At 41.2% G+C, this 18,860-nt stretch overlaps 1 protein-coding gene across 1 annotated transcript in view; it reads left to right on the top strand.

Annotated features, from left to right (window-relative positions):
- Nucleotides 1-2,719, top strand: part of LAMC1 (laminin, gamma 1 (formerly LAMB2)) — a gene marked incomplete at its 5' end in the record, with an annotated part of 123,366 nt that extends 120,647 nt beyond the window's left edge. The window contains one exon of the mRNA XM_008567949.1: nucleotides 2,227-2,719. Coding sequence (XP_008566171.1) covers nucleotides 2,227-2,483 — 257 coding nt within the window. The remainder of the gene's footprint in view (nucleotides 1-2,226) is intronic.
- Between the last annotated feature and the right edge of the window lie 16,141 nt (nucleotides 2,720-18,860).

Here is an 18,860-nt window from a genome sequence, read left to right as displayed (position 1 = left end):
TATAGATCCTGGCTTCCTTCTAGCCATATTAACCTCTTTAGCAAATGGTCACTTGTCTACACCATTATTATTCTCTCCTCATCATTTTTTTTATTCTTTACAAGGCCAAGCTGAGAGTTTTTCAAATCTTTCCATTCTACTTTGCTTTTAATTATAAATTCTATCTTTAAATAATTTGTCGTCTTTAATTTTATTGTAAGTGGCCAAAAGAAGCCATGTAGTACCTTCAGTGCTTTGTTGCTTACATCTTTCTCCTGCCAGATCCTAGTTCATCACTCTTAAGTTCAGCCTTCCACAAAGCCCTAGGACACAGACACAATTCTTCCAAATTCTTTGCAACTGTGTAACAAGGATGGCCTTTACTCTAGTTTCCAATACCTATTCCTCATTGCCATGTGAGACCTAATCATAATGGACTTTAATGTTCATATTTCTACTAACATTCTGATCACAACCACTTAAATAATATCTGAGAAGATTTAGCTGTTCTTCTGAGCCCTCACCAGAATTGCCCTTAACACTCCATTCTCAGAAATCTAGTCTTTTTTCTAGCCTGCTCCTCCAAATTCTTCCTGCCTCTACCCAATTGCAAAGTCACTTCCACATTTTCAGGTATTTGTTACAGCATCCACTCCACTTCTCACTACCAGTTTTCTGTCTTGGTCCATTTTGTGTTGTTATAACAGAATACCACACACTGGGTAATTTATAAACAGTAGAAGTTCATTTGGCTCATGGTTCCAGAGGCCAGGAAGTCCAGGATTGAGGGGCTGCATCTGATGAGAGACTTCTTGCTGCGTTATAACATGGTGGAAGGTGTCACATAGTAAGAAAGTGCACTGGAGAGAGAGAAGAAAAGGGAGGTCAAATTCATCCTTTTATTAGATACTCACTCCCGTGACAATGGTATTAATCCATTCATGTGCTCTCAAGCCATAATCACTTCTTAAAGGTTCCACCTCTCAAAACTGTTGCATGATGGATTAAGTTTGTCCAACATATGAACTTTGAAGGACACATTTAAACCATAGCACTAACTAAAGGAAAGTCTGATGAGGGGAAAGCTTTTATGCCAAAAGAGAGAAAAAACCTCGACTTTTTTTTTTTTTTTTTTTCAAGAAAATATGCCATACTGAAACCATCTTTTAATCCAGTTTGATAGGGAAACTTCATTTTAGGATAGATGTACCTTTATCACCAGACTCCATTATAAGGATTCTGGACTCTAGCCAGAACTCTTTGTAACAAGGCATTATATTTTAATTTGCTAGCCTTCAAAGATTGGTATGTTTTGTGTTTTTGGGGGAGGGAGGGGGACAGATGGGGGGTATTTTTTATCTGTCCCAAATGTCAGGAATGATAAATCATGTGCCAGCAGATGAATTTAAAATGAAAAGAAGATAGAAGAGATAGCTTTTTGTGGAAGAAAGAGCTGAACTTTAATCAGGTTTGGGTTAGAATTCTTGTGTTGTTACATTTAGGCTGTGCAAACTTGTGCAAATTATTTAACTTCTGAGAGTCACTGAGGTAAGATGGTCTTGTGAGAATTTAATCAAGCAGAGTATGTATAAAGTACTGTTCATTGTATCTGCTTTTGTTTATTATGGAGATGATTTCTTTCAAAAGAATTTCTTTTTCTTGCTAAGTTTAAAGTGAAGCTTTGCTGAAATTATTTTAGCATTTCAACCTTGATTGTCTTTTATGGGAAGACTTCTAATAGTATCTAATTCCTGAAAACAGGAAGTGACCCCCCAAACCAACCCATCTTCCCTGGAATCTAAGGGCTTAGGGTTCTTAGTGATTTTTATGGTGTTTGGATGGCACTAAAATGACATGCACATTACATATGTAAACCTGAAAAAGGTATTAAATGTTACCAGATAACCTTCAAAACCACAAGTGAAGCTAAAGGTCTAGAGCATGGTAGCTGTGAATTTAGAAAACATTCTGCAAAAACCATTTTCTCAGAGAAAAACATTCAGCCCAATATTAATTATGTGCTCCAATCCATCCCTGTTGGGTTAGGACAGCATTTGTACTTGGTTTGCATTGTTTATGCCCTTATACCACATCAACAACCTGCAAATCACATTTGCAGGGCTGCCTTTGCACAGTGGCAGCTGCTGAGCTTAGTTTATAAAAAGTCTAACAGAGGTACTTGTGGAGTGTTGTTATAATTCTTACTGAATGCATCTGTTCTCTTCCATGTACTTTCTGACTCTACAGGGCAGCTGGACACGGTGGACCTAAACAAGCTAAATGAGATCGAAGGCAGCCTGAACAAAGCCAAAGATGAAATGAAGGTCAGCGATCTTGATAGGAAAGTGTCAGACCTGGAGAACGAAGCCAAGAAGCAGGAGGCTGCCATCATGGACTATAACCGAGACATTGACGAGATCATAAAGGACATTCACAATCTGGAGGACATCAGGAAGACCTTACCATCTGGCTGCTTCAACACCCCGTCCATTGAAAAGCCCTAGCATCTTTAGGGATGGAAGGCAGCACCCCTGTGACAGGGGAGCAGTTGTGAGGCCACAGAGTGCCTTGACACAAAGATTACATTTTTCAGACCCCCCACTTCTATGCCGCTTTCCATCACTGTCCTTTTGAACCAGGAAAAGTCACAAAGTTTAAAGAGAAGCAAATTAAACATCCTGAATCAGAAACACAAGGTTTTATCTAATAAAGTCTCTCTTCCACTCACGTTGCTACCTTACCCACACTCTCCCTTCTGATTTGTGTGAGGACGCAGCATCCTGTGTTACCGGGCAGCGGCATAACCCCATCGTGTGAACCCTTGTATGCCAGGGCGAGCAAGTAGCCCTCCCCCTCTCACGGACACCAGCAGAGCTCCTCAGTCTCAGTACTCTTGTTTCTATGAAGGAAAAGTTTGGCAATGTGATGGCCAGTATATCCAGTGCATGGATAAAGAAAATGCATCTGCATCTCCTGCCCCTCCTCCCTTTAAGCAAAAGGAAATAAACATCCTGTGCCAAAGGTATTGGTCATTTAGAATGTCAGTAGCCATCCATCAGTCATTTTAGCTATTTTGAGTATAGGACACTGAGCCATCCACGGGTAAGGATGCAATTATTTATGAAAGTCTTCAGGAGAACATGGCTGAAGTAGACTGAAGATTTTCTCATATGTTAATAATTGACTAGGAAGATAAACTTTTTTTTCAGATCTTTGGGCAGCTGATAATTTATATCTGGATGGGCGGCTTGCACTCACCAATAGACCATTAGACATCTTTTGATGTTCTTATAAATGGAACTTATACAGAAGAAATAGGGATACAATAACCACTAAAGCTTTTTTCAAAATCAAACTAATTACTTATAGCTTTTGTAGTATGTTAGTCTTGAACTAGTGTTAAGTTATCTGGCAGAGAACAATTGTTTCCTAAGATCTTGTCAAACAGAACAAAGGAACAGTTCTCCTTGTCCTAGTCTTTCCTAGCAGGGGGATAAAACTTAGATGCAACTTACATTGTCAGGATCCCATATATCCATTTTTTCTTCTATTGGAGAGTGATGAAACATTTGATACTTAGCTCCAGTGTTCTTCTCATATTGTCATAGAATCCCTCAAAACACATGGTTGTTTGCCAAATCCTGGTGGCAAATACTTGCACTAGCATTTCACACAGCTGCCAACACCAACTCATTCCTGCACTTTGTGATTTAAACCCACTCTACGCCTTCCCTCTGAGTGTAGAGGGAAGACCCTTATGTGGAGTTTCCTAGTGGGCTTCTCAACTTTTGATCCTCAGCTCTGTGGTTTTCTTTTAAGACCACAGTATGACAGTTCCCTGCCACATACTCTCTTCCTCCTACCAACCTGCCTTTGAGATTCACGTATAGCCTTTAACACTATGCAACTTTGTATTTTGCGTAGCGGGGGAAAGAAACTATTATCTGACACACTGGTGCTATTAATTATTTCAAATTTATATTTTTGTGTGAATGTTTTTGTTTTGTTTATCATGATTATAGAGTAAGGAATTTATGTAAATATACTTGGACCTATTTCTAGAGTGGCACTGTTCACTTCTTGGCTTCATTTTTCTTCATTTTTCTTCTTACTGGCACGATGTTTCTGTACACATCCTTCCCTCCCATCTAGAACTCTTCGGATTGTATTTGCTCCCCATTACTTTGCCCTCTGCCTTGTGTTTGCAGCATCTCCATTCTCTAACATGAACATCAACCTGCTGTCCTCCATACTCAGCCACTATAAAGAGCCAACATGGACCCTCTTCCATTACAGTCCTGATGATCCTAAACTGCAGCACGATATTGTTCTTCCTGCATCTTCCAAAGCCAGAGTGCCAGGTTGACAGGGTATGGTGGGATTAGGGAAGTTGGCTGAGGGTGGATCTTCAATACCACCATAGGTCTCTCCAGAAATGAGCTAGAAATGCCCTTTCTGGCAATTGTTTGAGCTGGATGGGTCAATTTCATAAGGGGGTGCGTTATTACTGAGCACTTTCAGGGTATCAGGACCAGTGCTGCTGGTGGGCAGGCTGGGAGAGGTGGTCTGTCTTAGTTCTTGATGACCCCACTTCCCATGTCCATCTCGTCGGGGCCACCGGAGTTACCGCAGATGTTCTCACTTGGCACACCTCTGGGTTTTCACTCTGTGGCTTCTCTCAGGCCTCTTCTGTCACAGGAGGTTTGGCTCTTTCTTGCCCAGTTTTCACATTATTGTCTGCTGGCTAGTTCCTCCTATTAAGTGGCCACACCCTAACATGCATTTTGGTCATGGTTGCAGGAAAAGGACTAAAGATAGACTGCCAAGGTAGTTTGGGTCAAGTTCACTTCAGCAAGTCTTAGGCTACAGTGGGGTGTTTTGGTTTTTTTCTTTGTTTTTTTTTTTTTGCTTTTCTCCTCCATCTGTGTGGTATATTTTAAACAGAATTTTATTTTTAAAAGTTCTTTACAAGATGATACCTTAATTACACTCTTGCAATATAGCCATTATTTTCTTGTATAGTTCTAGTTACCTGTACTTTATGTAATAAAATTGACAGGATGGCTGCTGCAGAATGCTGGGTGTTACAGGGAATGTGTACTGCTATTTTTCCCTGGAATTTTTCCTTTTAATTCTAGCTGTGGCCCTTTGTATGTGCCTTCACTTTAGCTGTTTGCCTTAACCTCTACAGTCTTGCTCTCCAGGGTGGTTAATAAAAAGCAACACTTGGCATTTTTTATGTTTAAAAAAACCAGTATTTTATTTATAATAAAATCTGAATATTTGTAACCCTTTATATGTGGTGTGGCCTGACTGTGGTATGGGGAACATAAGATATTTTTAAAAGTATAACAAATGGAAAGCTGCTCATAATGTCTTCCTCGGGTGACTTGTTTTCTTGAAGACAGTCCAGTACGTTTTTTTTTCAACCTTTCTTAAATTGGGGTATTTTGGTTTAGTCCAGAAGCTAGCAAACTTTTTTTCTCTGAAGAGCTAGAAAGTAAGTATTTTAGACTTTGGAGGCCATACATTCTCTGTTTACAACTACTCAGTTCTGCTATTGTAGCTCCCAATGGACAATATGTAAACAAATTATCATGGCTGTGTTCCAATAAAGCTATTTACAAAAACAGGCCATGGGCCTGTGGGCTGAAGTTTACTGGACCCCTGGTACAGTCTCAGTACTTGATTAATGGCGACTAAGAACTATTTTTAAGTTATTTGGGCTTCCTAAATTAGCAGATGGCGTGTAAAAAAAATTATCTCCACCTTTCAGTATGCACATGTCTTCAGCTAAAAGTAGTTTCTTCAAATGATGGGAAACACTCTGGAAACTGATGGAATAAAAAGAAAAAGTAAGTAATGTGCTGCACTAGCAGGCCAGAAGCAGCTAATGTGCCTCCCCCTGTCTGGAGGGTGGACCCACCAAAAGTGACCTGAGACCAGGTGAGGCATTTTGGAGCTAGAGACAGCGGGAGGGCTTTGAGTGCACAAAGGCCTTCCCTTTACTTTTCGGTGCTCTGTTTATTGCCCTGGGTCTCTGTGGATTTGGTGCCACCTTACCAATCTTATAAATTGTTATGACTTTGGCACCTGTAAAGAAGCAGCTGAGCTCTTCTCATTAGACTCCCCTGGAGAAAGCTTTAGAGGGCCCTCCTTACTAGCTTTCTTACATAACTTGTTCTTAACCTTTAACCTAGGACATTCCCCTCCCCTCCCCATTTGTAGGGTGATTCAGATGCAAGTATATCTCCTATATAGGTACTGTGTCAAAGTGATAGGTGGGATTTTTTAAAATGGCTCTTATTCCATCTGTGATTTTAGGGACAGCAGTTGATTCAGATGCAAGTATATCTCCTATATAGGTACTGTGTCAAAGTGATAGGTGGGATTTTTAAAAATGGCTCTTATTCCATCTGTGATTTTAGGGACAGCAGTTTCTCAAAGGTTGCTACCAGCATCTAGTTCAAAATATCCCCAAAAGTTTACTCCTTAAATAAACATTCTAACCCCTTAACAAATCTGAACTCAGGAGCTCCACTTCTGTTAAGCTCAAAATGGAATGACTGAAGACGACCCTGGTATCCAGGAGGCTCATGAGGTAGAAAAGCAGGTAGGTGGTCCCTTCACAAGGTGAGGAAGGACCCAGCCAAAGGAAAGATCAAATCTCTGGAAACAGAAATGAGAGAGATATAAATGGCAGAGATAATTTTATCTGTTCATACTAAGCAGGTTTAAGTGAAATGAGTATTAATAGGTGGAGCGAAAAATAAGCTTTCTAGTAAGTCATCTCTCTCTGAGGCTCCACTGCTTCTGGAGAGTTGTGATCAACTACAGTGCCTTATATCTGTATTGGGTCTCCTAGAATGTTCCTCACTAGTGAATGAAATTCTGAATAATCGAAATCAAATGCATGCTTAAGAAGGGAAATATTTAACAAAAGTCTAATGAAAAGCCAAAGAGTCCCTGATTGAGAATTCAAATACAAGATTCAAATGTTATAACACCTCCATGCCTTTGCATTAACTCTTCTCTCTGCCTAAAATGTCCTTTTTCCTCTCCCGAGTATAGTAAAGCCTAAGGTCAGGGTACTATCTCCTCTGTTGGAATTGGCCAGTACTTCCTATGTCCGCCACCCCTCCCAGGCTTGCACTGGCTTCTAGCATGGCCCTCAGACATCGACTTATTGATCAGGTGTCACTCATCCATCTCCCCGCGACCCCCAACGTCACTCCCATCCCCCAAGATCAGGGTCTGTGTTGTTCATGTTCACATCCTCAGGGCTGGAAGGCATACAGCAGTCATTCAGGTTGTCTAAATGGTGTGAAGGTAATCAGCCTTTCTCATCCACCTGTTCTCCCACACCAGTTACTTTTTTTCTGCTGTGAGTGGACAGGGAAAGTTATGGATACTTATTAATACACTCTTACCTCCTTCCAACAGCATTCTGCTCCCTCAACACTCCCACTTACGCACGGATTGGCCTCTTGTTTGCAAGAAGCAAGACACCAAATGGCACAGCACATGCTACGTTCACTGCCATGTGGTCAGCAACTGGCAAGTGCAATCTGGTCTACAAGGCCTGTTCCCCTGGCTCCGATTCTCATGCTAACAACTCCCAGTGCTGTACATTTGTATCTGTGAGTTTCACCCATGGCCCCTTCTGTAGCCCGTCCCAAATTATAACATTAATTCTTTTTCTTTTTTCTCTAACTCATGGGAATGATCCCAGTAAACTTCATCGAACTAGTTGGTGTTTTATCCTGTTTGCTTGTGTACCTTAGCAAGCCTTGTAATTAATCTAGGCCATAAAAGTATTACTTATGATTCAGTTGATCAACAATGCAACCTTCAGTCCAAGTCAGTTTAAGTGACTCTCCATGAAACATGCATGGTCATGCTTTTGAGGACCACCCTTACATCCTCCCATAATCATTTTTCAACATAGTAACATAGTAACATAGTAATCATTTTCACCTAGTAACAAAAAATTCTACTTGAATCTCAGATTGATGCTTTGGGGCCCATCCCATGGTGTCTGCCCTAATACTGAGATCCTTTGTCATTTCAGTAAACACAACCATCAAATTTTGTTCCATGTTAATTTTGTTTGTGATAAGAATTTCTCGTGCCATTCCTTTCTGAATATGTAGTGCCTGCCTTCTGGGATATACTATTCTAAATTTCTTTACTCTTCTCTGTTAGTTGATCCCAGCCACTTTTTCCAGGGACGTTTCTTCCCTCCTGACCATGGGGGCTTGTGCAGAGTAAGCAGAAGTCCAGCCATGAGCAGAAAAATGTCTGGGGAGACATGCTGTCCTTGTGCAGATTACAAGTTCCTGGGCTGCTGAGCCAGCGTCCAAGATAAAGGCTCAGGAGACACAGCTGTGATTTCGATGATTACATGTTGAGCGTGGTCAAAGAGGTTTGTGTTCCGACTTGCTGGTCCTTCAGGGCTCAGACAGTCTGCTCTCTGTGCGATCCAAGATAAAGGCTCAGGAGACACAGCTGTGATTTCGATGATTACATGTTGAGCGTGGTCAGAGAGGTTTGTGTTCCGACTTGCTGGTCCTTCAGGGCTCAGACAGTCTGCTCTCTGCGCGGTCTCGGCTGGGCTGATACGGAGGATCAGACCTGGCCAGAGAGATAGGTTTTGCCATTTCAGATAGGCTGCCCTCTCTTTAAGTGTCTGAGGGACTTGGGAAGGATTGGCACTACCATAATAGCTTGGATGTTTTAAAAGGCACCTTCATAATTATTTCCTTTCATTTACCCCTCATTTGAGTAGGGTCTTCGTTTCACTGAGGAAGAAATTCAAAGCGTGCTTAGCTGCTCCATCGCCTTACCACGTTTTTTTTTTAGCACATTGCCTTTTTCTATCTCATGGTTTTGATTCATTTTCCTTCTAAGAACCCTTATTCTGTACTTGTATTTTATTATAAGCTGCCTCAAATCTTTTTCTTTTCTTTTCTTTTTTTTTTTTTTTTTTTGAAGGGAGTAGGGCAGGATTTAAATATATTAGTAACTTTCCCAATGTTAAGGGATGTTAAGGGACCAGTTAGTGGCAGAATTATTATTACTTGGAACTTGATTGTCCTCAAGCAACCTAGGCCACACACACCATGTGGCTCACACCCTGTCCCGCTGCCCTTGTTTTTCTCTCCCTTCTCTTCTTCCTGCTTAGGCTCGGGGATCAGGCATGCAAGGCCCTTACCTGGATAATTTTGCTTAATGAGTAATTCACCTAAAATTTAACTGTGTTTGGAGTAGTTTTGCACCATTTCCATTTTCCTATTTCTTTTGCTTTCTAATAACTTTAATTGGTTTTTATAATTTTGTTCTTTTAAGTAAGTTTCATTTGCCACAGCATTGTATGAATGATGAGATTGTTTTATGTTCTCATGGAAGACTGTTTTTTTCCTACTTTTTAAAATTTTTATTTGAAAATAATGTTACATTTACAGCAGAGTTGTAAAGATAGTCCAGAGAGTTCCCATATACGCTTCGCCCAGTTTCCCCCAATGTTAGCATCTGACATAAGCATGGTACATTTATCAAAACTAAGAAATTAACATTGGTGCGATACTGTTAACTACAGTCTTTTGCCTAATTTTTAAAGTCTTTTTTCTGAAACCCTATTTTAAAAATAATATTGGGTTTTATAACAGAAAATGAAAATACTCAACATTAATACCCAAGTTATGGGGCGAGAGGAATATGGAGTCCAAAAAAATTTGATTTTACATTCATGTTGTGCTCAAGACTTCCCAATATATAACTTGTTATATAATTGCAAATAATGTCATTAAACAACTCGATAAAATATCCTTAAAGTTTTGAAAGGAGATTTCAAAATATCCATCTGAATAAACATGTCATTCATAATATGCGACATATTTATGTATTTATTAGATATAGGAAATTTACTTAGGAGGATTTAAATTTTTTTGTTATGACAATTTCAGACTTCCAGAAAAATTGCAAGAGTACTACAAAAAATTCCCAGTTTTTTAAAGCCAGATCACCCAAAAGTTAGTATTTTACTACATTTGCTTTATTTCTCTCTCACTCTCACTATCTCACTTGTGTTCTCTGTGGAGAGAGAGAGAACTGTTTCAAGTTGCAGAGGTGATGCCTCTTTACCCATAAATACTACAACATGTATTCCCTAAAGACAGAATTTTCTTACATAACAACAGTATAATGGTTAAAATCAGGAAATTAACATTAACAGAATACTTTCATCTAACCTGCATCCATTATTCAATTTTTACTATTTGTGGCAATGGTCCCCCAAAGATGTTCATGTTTTTTGTTTTTTTTTTCCTTTTTGTCTTTTTTCGTGTCCGGCAACGGATTGCAACCCTCAGTGTCGCGCCCGCACCTTGCTCAGCCAGTGAGCGGGAACTGGTCTGTATGTGGGATCCGAACCCTCGGCGGGAGCGCCACCGCACTCCCAAGCGGCGCACTGTAGCAGTGCGCCACCGGGCCGGCCCAAGATGTTCATGTTTTAATCCCTAGAATCTGTGAATGTGTTAAATTACATGGCAAAAGGAGGTTAAGGTTACCAGTGTAACTAAATTGTTAACCAGCTGGCCTTAAAATAGGGTGATTACCTTGGATTATCTGGGTGGGACCAAGGTAATCACAAAGGTTCTTATAATTGGAAGAGGGAAGCAGAAAAGGAGGTCAAAGTGATGGGACGTGAGGACTTGATTCACCATTGCCGGCTTGGAGATGGAGGAAGAGGCATGAGCCAAGGAATGTGGCTGGAAAAGGCAAGGGAATGGGAAACCTCCCCCAGAGGTTCCAGAAAGAATGCATCCCTGCTGACACCTTGATTTCAGCCCAGGGAGACCCCTCTCAGACTTCTAACCATAAGATAATACATTCGTGTTCTTTTAAGCCACTAAGATTTAGGTAATTAGCTACGGTTGTCAGAGAAAACCAATACACCACCTGTCTCAACAATATCCTTTATAGCAAAAGAAAATCCAAGATCACGTGTTCAGTTGTCATATCTCCTTTGTTTCCTTCAATCTGGAAGAGTTCCTGGTCTTCCTTTGTATTTCATAACATTGACCTTTTTGGAGAATACAGGCAGTTATTTTAAAAATTGTTCCTCAATTTGGTGGGTCTGATGTGTTTTCTTGATTGGATTCAGGTTATACATTTTTGGCAGAGAGATCATAGAAGTAATGGTGAATTTTTTTCTGTAATATGTTAAACCAGGAGGTACAAAAGTCATTACTGGCGATGCTAACTTTGATATTTGATTGGGGTGGTGTCTGTCTATTGTAAAGTTGCTCTGTTACACTTTGTAATTAATAATTATCTTGTGAGGAGATACTTTTATACTATCTAAACATCCTCTTACTCCTTACATTTGTATCGACTAGCTTTGGTATCCACTGATGACGGCTGCTGTCATTTTCTAATTCCGTCATTCTTTCCATACGTATTAATTGGCATTATACTATGAGCTAGGTATTTCCCTTCTCCCCTATTTATTTACTTATATAATTTATATTATTTTAAATTCATGGAGTCCTATTTTATTTAATGGGTGACAATATGTTGTTCTTAACATTTATTTTGATTCTTAATTTCCCATTATTTGGCCAGTGGGGATATCTTAAAGCTGGCTCCTGTGATCTTTTAATCCATCCCCATCATTCTTTGAGCATTGTCTTCCTTTTGGCACATCGAGACATTTCAGGCCAATCTTGTACTGTCCCTGCTCTAGTCATGGAATCAGCTCTTTCTACAAGAAGCAAAATTAGGTTTTTTTTAAATTCTCTAAATGCCAATGGCCAAGAGCAATGAAGATAAGAAAAAAAAAAAAAAGGTTGCTCAAACGGATGTAAAAATTCTCGAAAATGGTGCTGATTTTTTATGCAAATTGGATTTAGGGGACATGGCCTGTTCTCTCCCCGTCGACAATTGCTTTTTTTTTTTTAATGCTTAGTCAGCAAATGATTTTGGAGCAGGCGTTGCTCTTGCCGCCCACCTAGTAGTGGTCCCCATGGGTTTTACACTGTGACAAAGGCAATTCTTCACACTTTGAGAGATTTATTTAAGTAGGGGAGGCAACAAAAAACAAAACACAAAAAACAGTACAAACAAAAATAGAGGAAGATATATTTTTATAAAATAGGAATCCACGAACATGTTGATAAAAAGATACATAGACTGGCAAATCTATTTAAATATGTATATATGTATGTGTGTGTATATATATATGTCTTAAAATATATAAATATTAAATGAATGCTTAGGACTGTTCATTATGGAAAGTCTTTGAAGGACAAATTGTATTTGTATGCAAGGGTGCATATTTAGCTGTGTTGAGGAGAATATGATCTGGAAAATGGGCTCAGGGACATTGATCCAGATATGAAAATGCATGGACAGAGATTCAATGATGTGCAATGGAGTAGCTGAGTTTCTCTGGTTTTCTTCCATCCATGTCTGTGTATTGAGATGTTCTGGAACCCCAGCCCTGTGGTCTCTAATCCCAAGGAAAACTCTTATGCTCCATGGGCACATTTTCCATGTTCCAGTTTTAGGTTAATTATTGATGGCTACTCTTGTAGTGGGAAACTGTCATCTCATAAGATCAGTGACAACATGGCGGGTTTATGGTTATTTCAAGATCTCACCGCTTACGTGAGACTCTGAAGAAGTGCCTAGTCATTAATTGGTGTCCAGACTATAAAGGTCTTGCCATGATGAGATCAAAAGCATAGTTACCAAACCATCAGTAGTCTATTGGTGTCTTATTAGATTCCATGAAAGGGTTGTCAAAAACTATTGAGGGGGCCGACCCCGTGGCTCACTCGGGAGAGTGCAGTGCTGGGAGCGCCGAGGCCACGGGTTCGGATCCTATATAGGGATGGCCAGTGTGCTCACTGGCTGAGCGCAGTGTGGGCGACACCACACCAAGGGTTGCGATCCCCTTACCAGTCACACACACACAAAAAAAAGCTATTGAGGGCATTTTTGCACCTTTCCACTGAGCTTTATGAGGGTTGAATGTGTAATAAAATGAAGTTTGTATTCAGATAGGATTGTGGACTCCAGATCATGTCCCAGAGGAGTGGGTCTCGAAGTGAGGTCCTGGGCCCAGCAACATCTGCTCACCTGGGAACTTCTTAGAAATGCACTTCTCACCTACCCCAGGCCTACTTTATCAGAAATCTAGGAGTGGAGAGATGGGGGTGGTCTATGTTTAGTAAGCCCTCTCACCCACATGATTCTGGTGCTAATGTAGCTCGTAACGAGTGTACTGGTTCTCAACAATTTTTTCCCTGGTGTTAAACTTTGTTACTTGTATGTCCTGTATGTCTGCATGTTAGACTCAACCAGCCATCATCATCATCACCAAGCTACCCTTGCTCACTGGCTGAGCGCAGTGTGGGCGACACCACACCAAGGGTTGCGATCCCCTTACCAGTCACACACACACAAAAAAAAGCTATTGAGGGCATTTTTGCACCTTTCCACTGAGCTTTATGAGGGTTGAATGTGTAATAAAATGAAGTTTGTATTCAGATAGGATTGTGGACTCCAGATCATGTCCTAGAGGAGTGGGTCTCGAAGTGAGGTCCTGGGCCCAGCAACATCTGCTCACCTGGGAACTTCTTAGAAATGCACTTCTCACCTACCCCAGGCCTACTTTATCAGAAATCTAGGAGTGGAGAGATGGGGGTGGTCTATGTTTAGTAAGCCCTCTCATCCACATGATTCTGGTGCTAATGTAGCTCGTAACGAGTGTACTGGTTCTCAACAATTTTTTCCCTGGTGTTAAACTTTGTTACTTGTATGTCCTGTATGTCTGCATGTTAGACTCAACCAGCCATCATCATCATCACCAAGCTACCCTTGCTAGGAAACTGGTTTCAGCCTCTTTGAATTAAGAAGAGAAGTTCAGAATGTGTATGTGCTAATTACAGTGTTAGGGTCAATCAACGTTAACTCTTCTCCGAGCTTCTTAAAACTACTAAGAAACTCTAAGTATTGAACATTGAATTGGTTCATTAACCAAGATGTTCTTCCTATGGAGTACAGAAGCCTTCTTAAAAAGAATGTGGAGATGGGCCGGCCCGGTGGCGCACTGCTACAGTGCACCACTTGGGAGCACGGCGGTGCTCCCACCGAGGGTTCGGATCCCACATACAGACCGGCCGCTCACTGGCTGAGCGAGGTGCGGGTGCAGCACCGAGGGTTGCGATCCCGTTGCCGGTCCCGGTCCGGTACGGGCGCGACACTGAGGGTTGCGATCCGTTGCCAGTCACGAAAAAAGACAAAAAAAGGAAAAAAAAAAAAAAAAGAATGTGGAGACTAACAAATCTATTTTTTAAATTTTTTAATAGAAGTATTTTAGTTCCTGACTGATTTCTCCACTTTTTCAGAAAATCTTCTATATAGTACTTTCTGCCCACTAGATGTGAATAAGCCAAAAAGATCATGGGATGGACTGGGCTGTTGTGACCTGTTATTACCATACAATGCTAGGATTTGACAAGTTTGTTCCGAATGGATCTGCCAACATAAAATAAAAGAGAGCTAAACCATTTAATGTGGGAGATGCATTTGAAATTCGGATAACCAATACATATACCTAAAGACATGAAAAGAGGTTCAGTTAAACCGTAGGCCCTACCAAAGGGCCACAGTTCATGGACGGTTTCACAGCGTGCCCTTGGGTAAGTCTGTCGACCCTGGCCGTGTTTCCTATAAATGAGGATGGCACACCCTTATGGAGTAGTTCACATAAATGGGTAAGGGTGTGAAACTCTATGCAACTTTTAGTACAGTCAAGGCAAACTAAGTTTTTGTGGGGCCTGAACCTTGTACAATTTGGGGGTCCTCTTTAATAAAAAACATAGGATGCAGGGCCGGCCCGGTGGCGCACTGCTACAGTGCACCGCTTGGGAGCGCGGTGGCGCTCCTGCCAAGGGTTCGGATCCCACATACAGACCGGTTCCCGCTCACTGGCTGAGCGAGGTGTGGGAGCAACACCGAGGGTTGCGATCCCGTTGCCGGTCCCGGTCCGGTACGGGCGCGACACTGAGGGTTGCGATCCGTTGCCAGACACGAAAAAAGACAAAAAAAGGAAAAAAAAAAAAAACATAGGATGCAAATGCAAACGTAAGGACAGGGCTGGAAAGGGTTCCTGGGCTCCGTTATTCTCACATGGAAATCCACCTCTGCAGTTACTGTATTTATTTTAAGCCAGGGGGAGCACAGCAGTTGCTTCCTGCATGTCATGGTGTCTGCTGCTGTCTCCGTCATCGGGCGTGTACATGACTGTACTTCCCTTCTGCTGCAGACACCTCACCACCGTCTAGCCAGGCAAACCTGTTTGGTGTGCTCATGGCATGACAGGGCGGGTGCGGCTCTGAGGGGAGTGCCAGTCTCCAGAATGTGGCCAGAGGCTGCAGAATCAGACTAGAGGAAGAAAGAGTGCCCCAAGTCATGTGTTCACCAGGACAACTGTGAATGGCTTGACCACGCAGAGCCTTCACTATCTTCTCCATCAAACCTTATTATCTCAGAAACGGAAGAGGCAAAACTCAATTCTTAAACATCACTTTTAATATAGAACTCATCCACCTCCATCCTCAATGAATTGCATACCAGAAACCGTTTTGAGTTGCTCTCAGGCTCCAGCCTGCTCCATGCAACACCATAACCAAACAGAACATGGACTGAGCAGCAAGGACACAGACTCTGCCTTTCCAGCCAGGACCCGGTGCTAGGTTTATCTTCATTAAAACAAAACAAAATGGCAACAACCAAACAAATGCTATTTCAGTGAGCTGAAAGATCTGCACTCTTAAGCTCACCCTTCAGAGTCTTGTTTTTTCTGGAGCCTGTGAGATGGTACAGAATAACAATAGTGTCCCATATTCATGGAGCCCATTTCACTGGGGGCCTCAGAGTACTCTGTGGGTATTTACTTTCCTAAGTGGCACTGTGAAGAATATTCTGGTCAGAAAACACTGAGAGGAGTTTTGATTTACGACTAGAACAACTCAGTTCCCTTTTATCAAAGAAAAATTATTTTTGATAGCTAATGCTAAAATAGGACCAATGCATGCCTATCTAGCATGCTGAGTCTTTTCTGTGACTTTCTGAAGTAACCTGAGAGAAGTTTTCCACCTGTGAATGGTTAACACAAATTTATCTAAGCTAGTGCCAATGTCTGCAACAGGAGAACTCTAGTATTTTTTTTCATATGTACATCTTTTTATTAAGAAAATTTTTAGCAAGTTTTCCTTACTGATTCTTGAGTATCTACAATGATGTGCCATTCTACAAATACTTAGTAAGAACCAGCTTTGTGTGAGGCACTGTCCTGCATGATGGGGCTATGGCAGTGTACAGAACAGATAGAAGTCCCTGCCCTTATGGAAATTCCATCCCAGGGGAGGGAGGCAAAATAAACAAAAGATAGATGAAGTATGTAACAGTGTCAGCCAACCATGTAGTGCTTAATATGGTCCAGGTGCTAAGTGCTTTACAAATATTAAGCCAACAACCTGATGAAGTGAGTTACTATAATTCTTCCCATTCTATAGATGAAAAAAGTGAAGAATAGAGCGATTCCATGTTGAATACCTGGTAAGTGACAGTCAAGCCTTGAGCTCAAGCAAACCGATTCCAGTACCTACCCATATCTCAACCACCACCCTATACCACCTCATATCTCAACCACCACCCTATACCACCCCATATCTCAACCACCACCCTATACCACCTCATATCTCAACCACCACCCTATACCACCTCATATCTCAACCACCACCCTGTACCACCTCTAAGTAGAAGTGTGTGGTAGAGGTTCTTTTCCGAATGTGTCTGTTTTCTGGGTGTCTTAGGAAATGGGGGAGGAGGTGTGAAAGGTTTGAAGAAAAGGGGAAAGTGTGAAATAGTCTTCGAGGAGAACAGGGGAGCCAGTGGGCTGGGGAAGTGGAGTCTAATTGCTGGTTGGCATTAAGAACTCCTTGAGGTTAATGAACATAAATTCAAGGTGAGGCAGTAAGTTGTGGGTATGTGCACAGGAGGGATTCTAATGACTGGCCGTAGAATATAAAATGGGTAAGGAGGGCTGTGATGGAAGGCCCCAGTGGGTTGAGGGCACCAGAGAGACTGAGCTTCAAAAGTCAGAGGTAGGGATTAGAGATTGGGTGCTTGGAACCGAGCTTCTGGAAGAGGTACAGTTACTTGGAATGGCACCATGGAGACACATCCACAGAAGCGAGTGGCTGAGATTGGGTACTTCTCTAGACAATGTATTTGGTTAAGCAGTCTCACCTTTCTCTGTCTTGCAATCCTGTCCCAGTTGAAGCCAATTCAGTAACTTGTACTGAAATTTTATTTCTCAATTGGAGCCTAATGAAATCGTTGTTCACTGGCAGCCTATAGGTCACGGATGACACACTGTGACTCATAGATGTATCCTGCACACAGACACGTGACAGGGATACTTGATAAGACTCTTTGATGCAGAAGAGTGGGTTTGAATCCCAAATGAACACAAGTATGCATATTTGGGGTTGATGAAGTATACTTGAGTAATTTCTATAAAGTCAATGGTTTAAATAGGGATATTTGATTTACTCTAACCAAATACCAGAATTGACTGTACTTACTGCATTTCCTTACCATATTTCCTTTTGTGGTTGTCATGTGCATTCTGCAAATTGGCATTCTGTTAAGCATACATCTCCAGGCAAAGAATTTGAAAACCATGTTCTCATAAGACCTTAACCAAAACCCTTAATTTGGCTGGATTTTTTTCCCCAGAAATTGAGTTAATTGAAAAGGAAAATATCTCAAGAATATAAGCTCATATCAGTAATCTTATTTTTTAAAAAAGACAAAGAACTATCCAAAATTTCCACGAGGTCACAGAGTGAGCAAAAATTTGGCCTACACTGTCTGTGTAACTACGGTGCTGAAGAATGAAAGAAATGGTTAAAAACGAACAAGATTCAAAATCTCCCAGAAAGATGGGAATAATCATGCTTTAATGTGAGTGGCACAGAGAAGGCACCTAATCTGTTAAATGAAGGCATGAATGAGCCTAATCTGGATAGTGAAGTGCCAGCCTTTAGAAAAAACTCTTAGCAAGAATTTAGTTAGCTAAAAGCTACATTCAACCCCGCATCGTCCCTGAACTTTCTTTTTAATCAAGGCAGTTCTCCATTTGCTGCAGGAACAGAAAGTGGGGAAGAGCCTCTGCACTGGCCATGACAATTCTTCACAGGAGTCTTCATCACAATCACACTGGAGCTGTTCGAGGGTTTTTTTCCTTCTGCTCATTTTAATGTCCTGAGATAATAGATCAAAATGAAGGCCTATCCTCAGATGTGTGTGAAAGCAGAACAGGATAAGACAGGAATCAAGGCCTCCACTGCTGGAGAGTGAGGTTGCTATCACCATGCAATGGGTGGGTTTCCAAAGAGATGTGTCAGATCCCTGGAATGTTGGCAATGGGGCTGTGCCTGACCCAGGGGGAAATAGGCTGTGCCTATTTCTCTACGTCCATGCTTTGGAAGCAAATTCTGAATTGCTTTCAGAGAAAAAAATATTCTGATAGAATGAAGACAATAGTGGCTAAAGTTTGATCTGATCAAACAGATATAGAAATCTTTCAGCTGATCCAACATGAATCTTCTCCCATTTTCTTTCAAATGAACAACCCCAAACACATACTTTTTAGATTTACAAGGAGTCTCTCTATGGAAAAGTTCAAGCAGATTTTCAGCTACCCAGCAAATTATTGTAATTCTAATTATTCTAATTTGAAGACATGGCTTTCATTCTCAAATTGTGTGTGTGTGTGTGTGTGTGTGTGCGATTTTTAAGAG

Source organism: Galeopterus variegatus, unplaced genomic scaffold (assembly GCF_000696425.1).
Source record: "Galeopterus variegatus unplaced genomic scaffold, G_variegatus-3.0.2 Scaffold358, whole genome shotgun sequence".
Taxonomy (NCBI): domain Eukaryota; kingdom Metazoa; phylum Chordata; class Mammalia; order Dermoptera; family Cynocephalidae; genus Galeopterus; species Galeopterus variegatus.
Note: the sequence above shows the minus strand (reverse complement) of the source record. Positions and strands in the feature narration are given on the sequence as shown.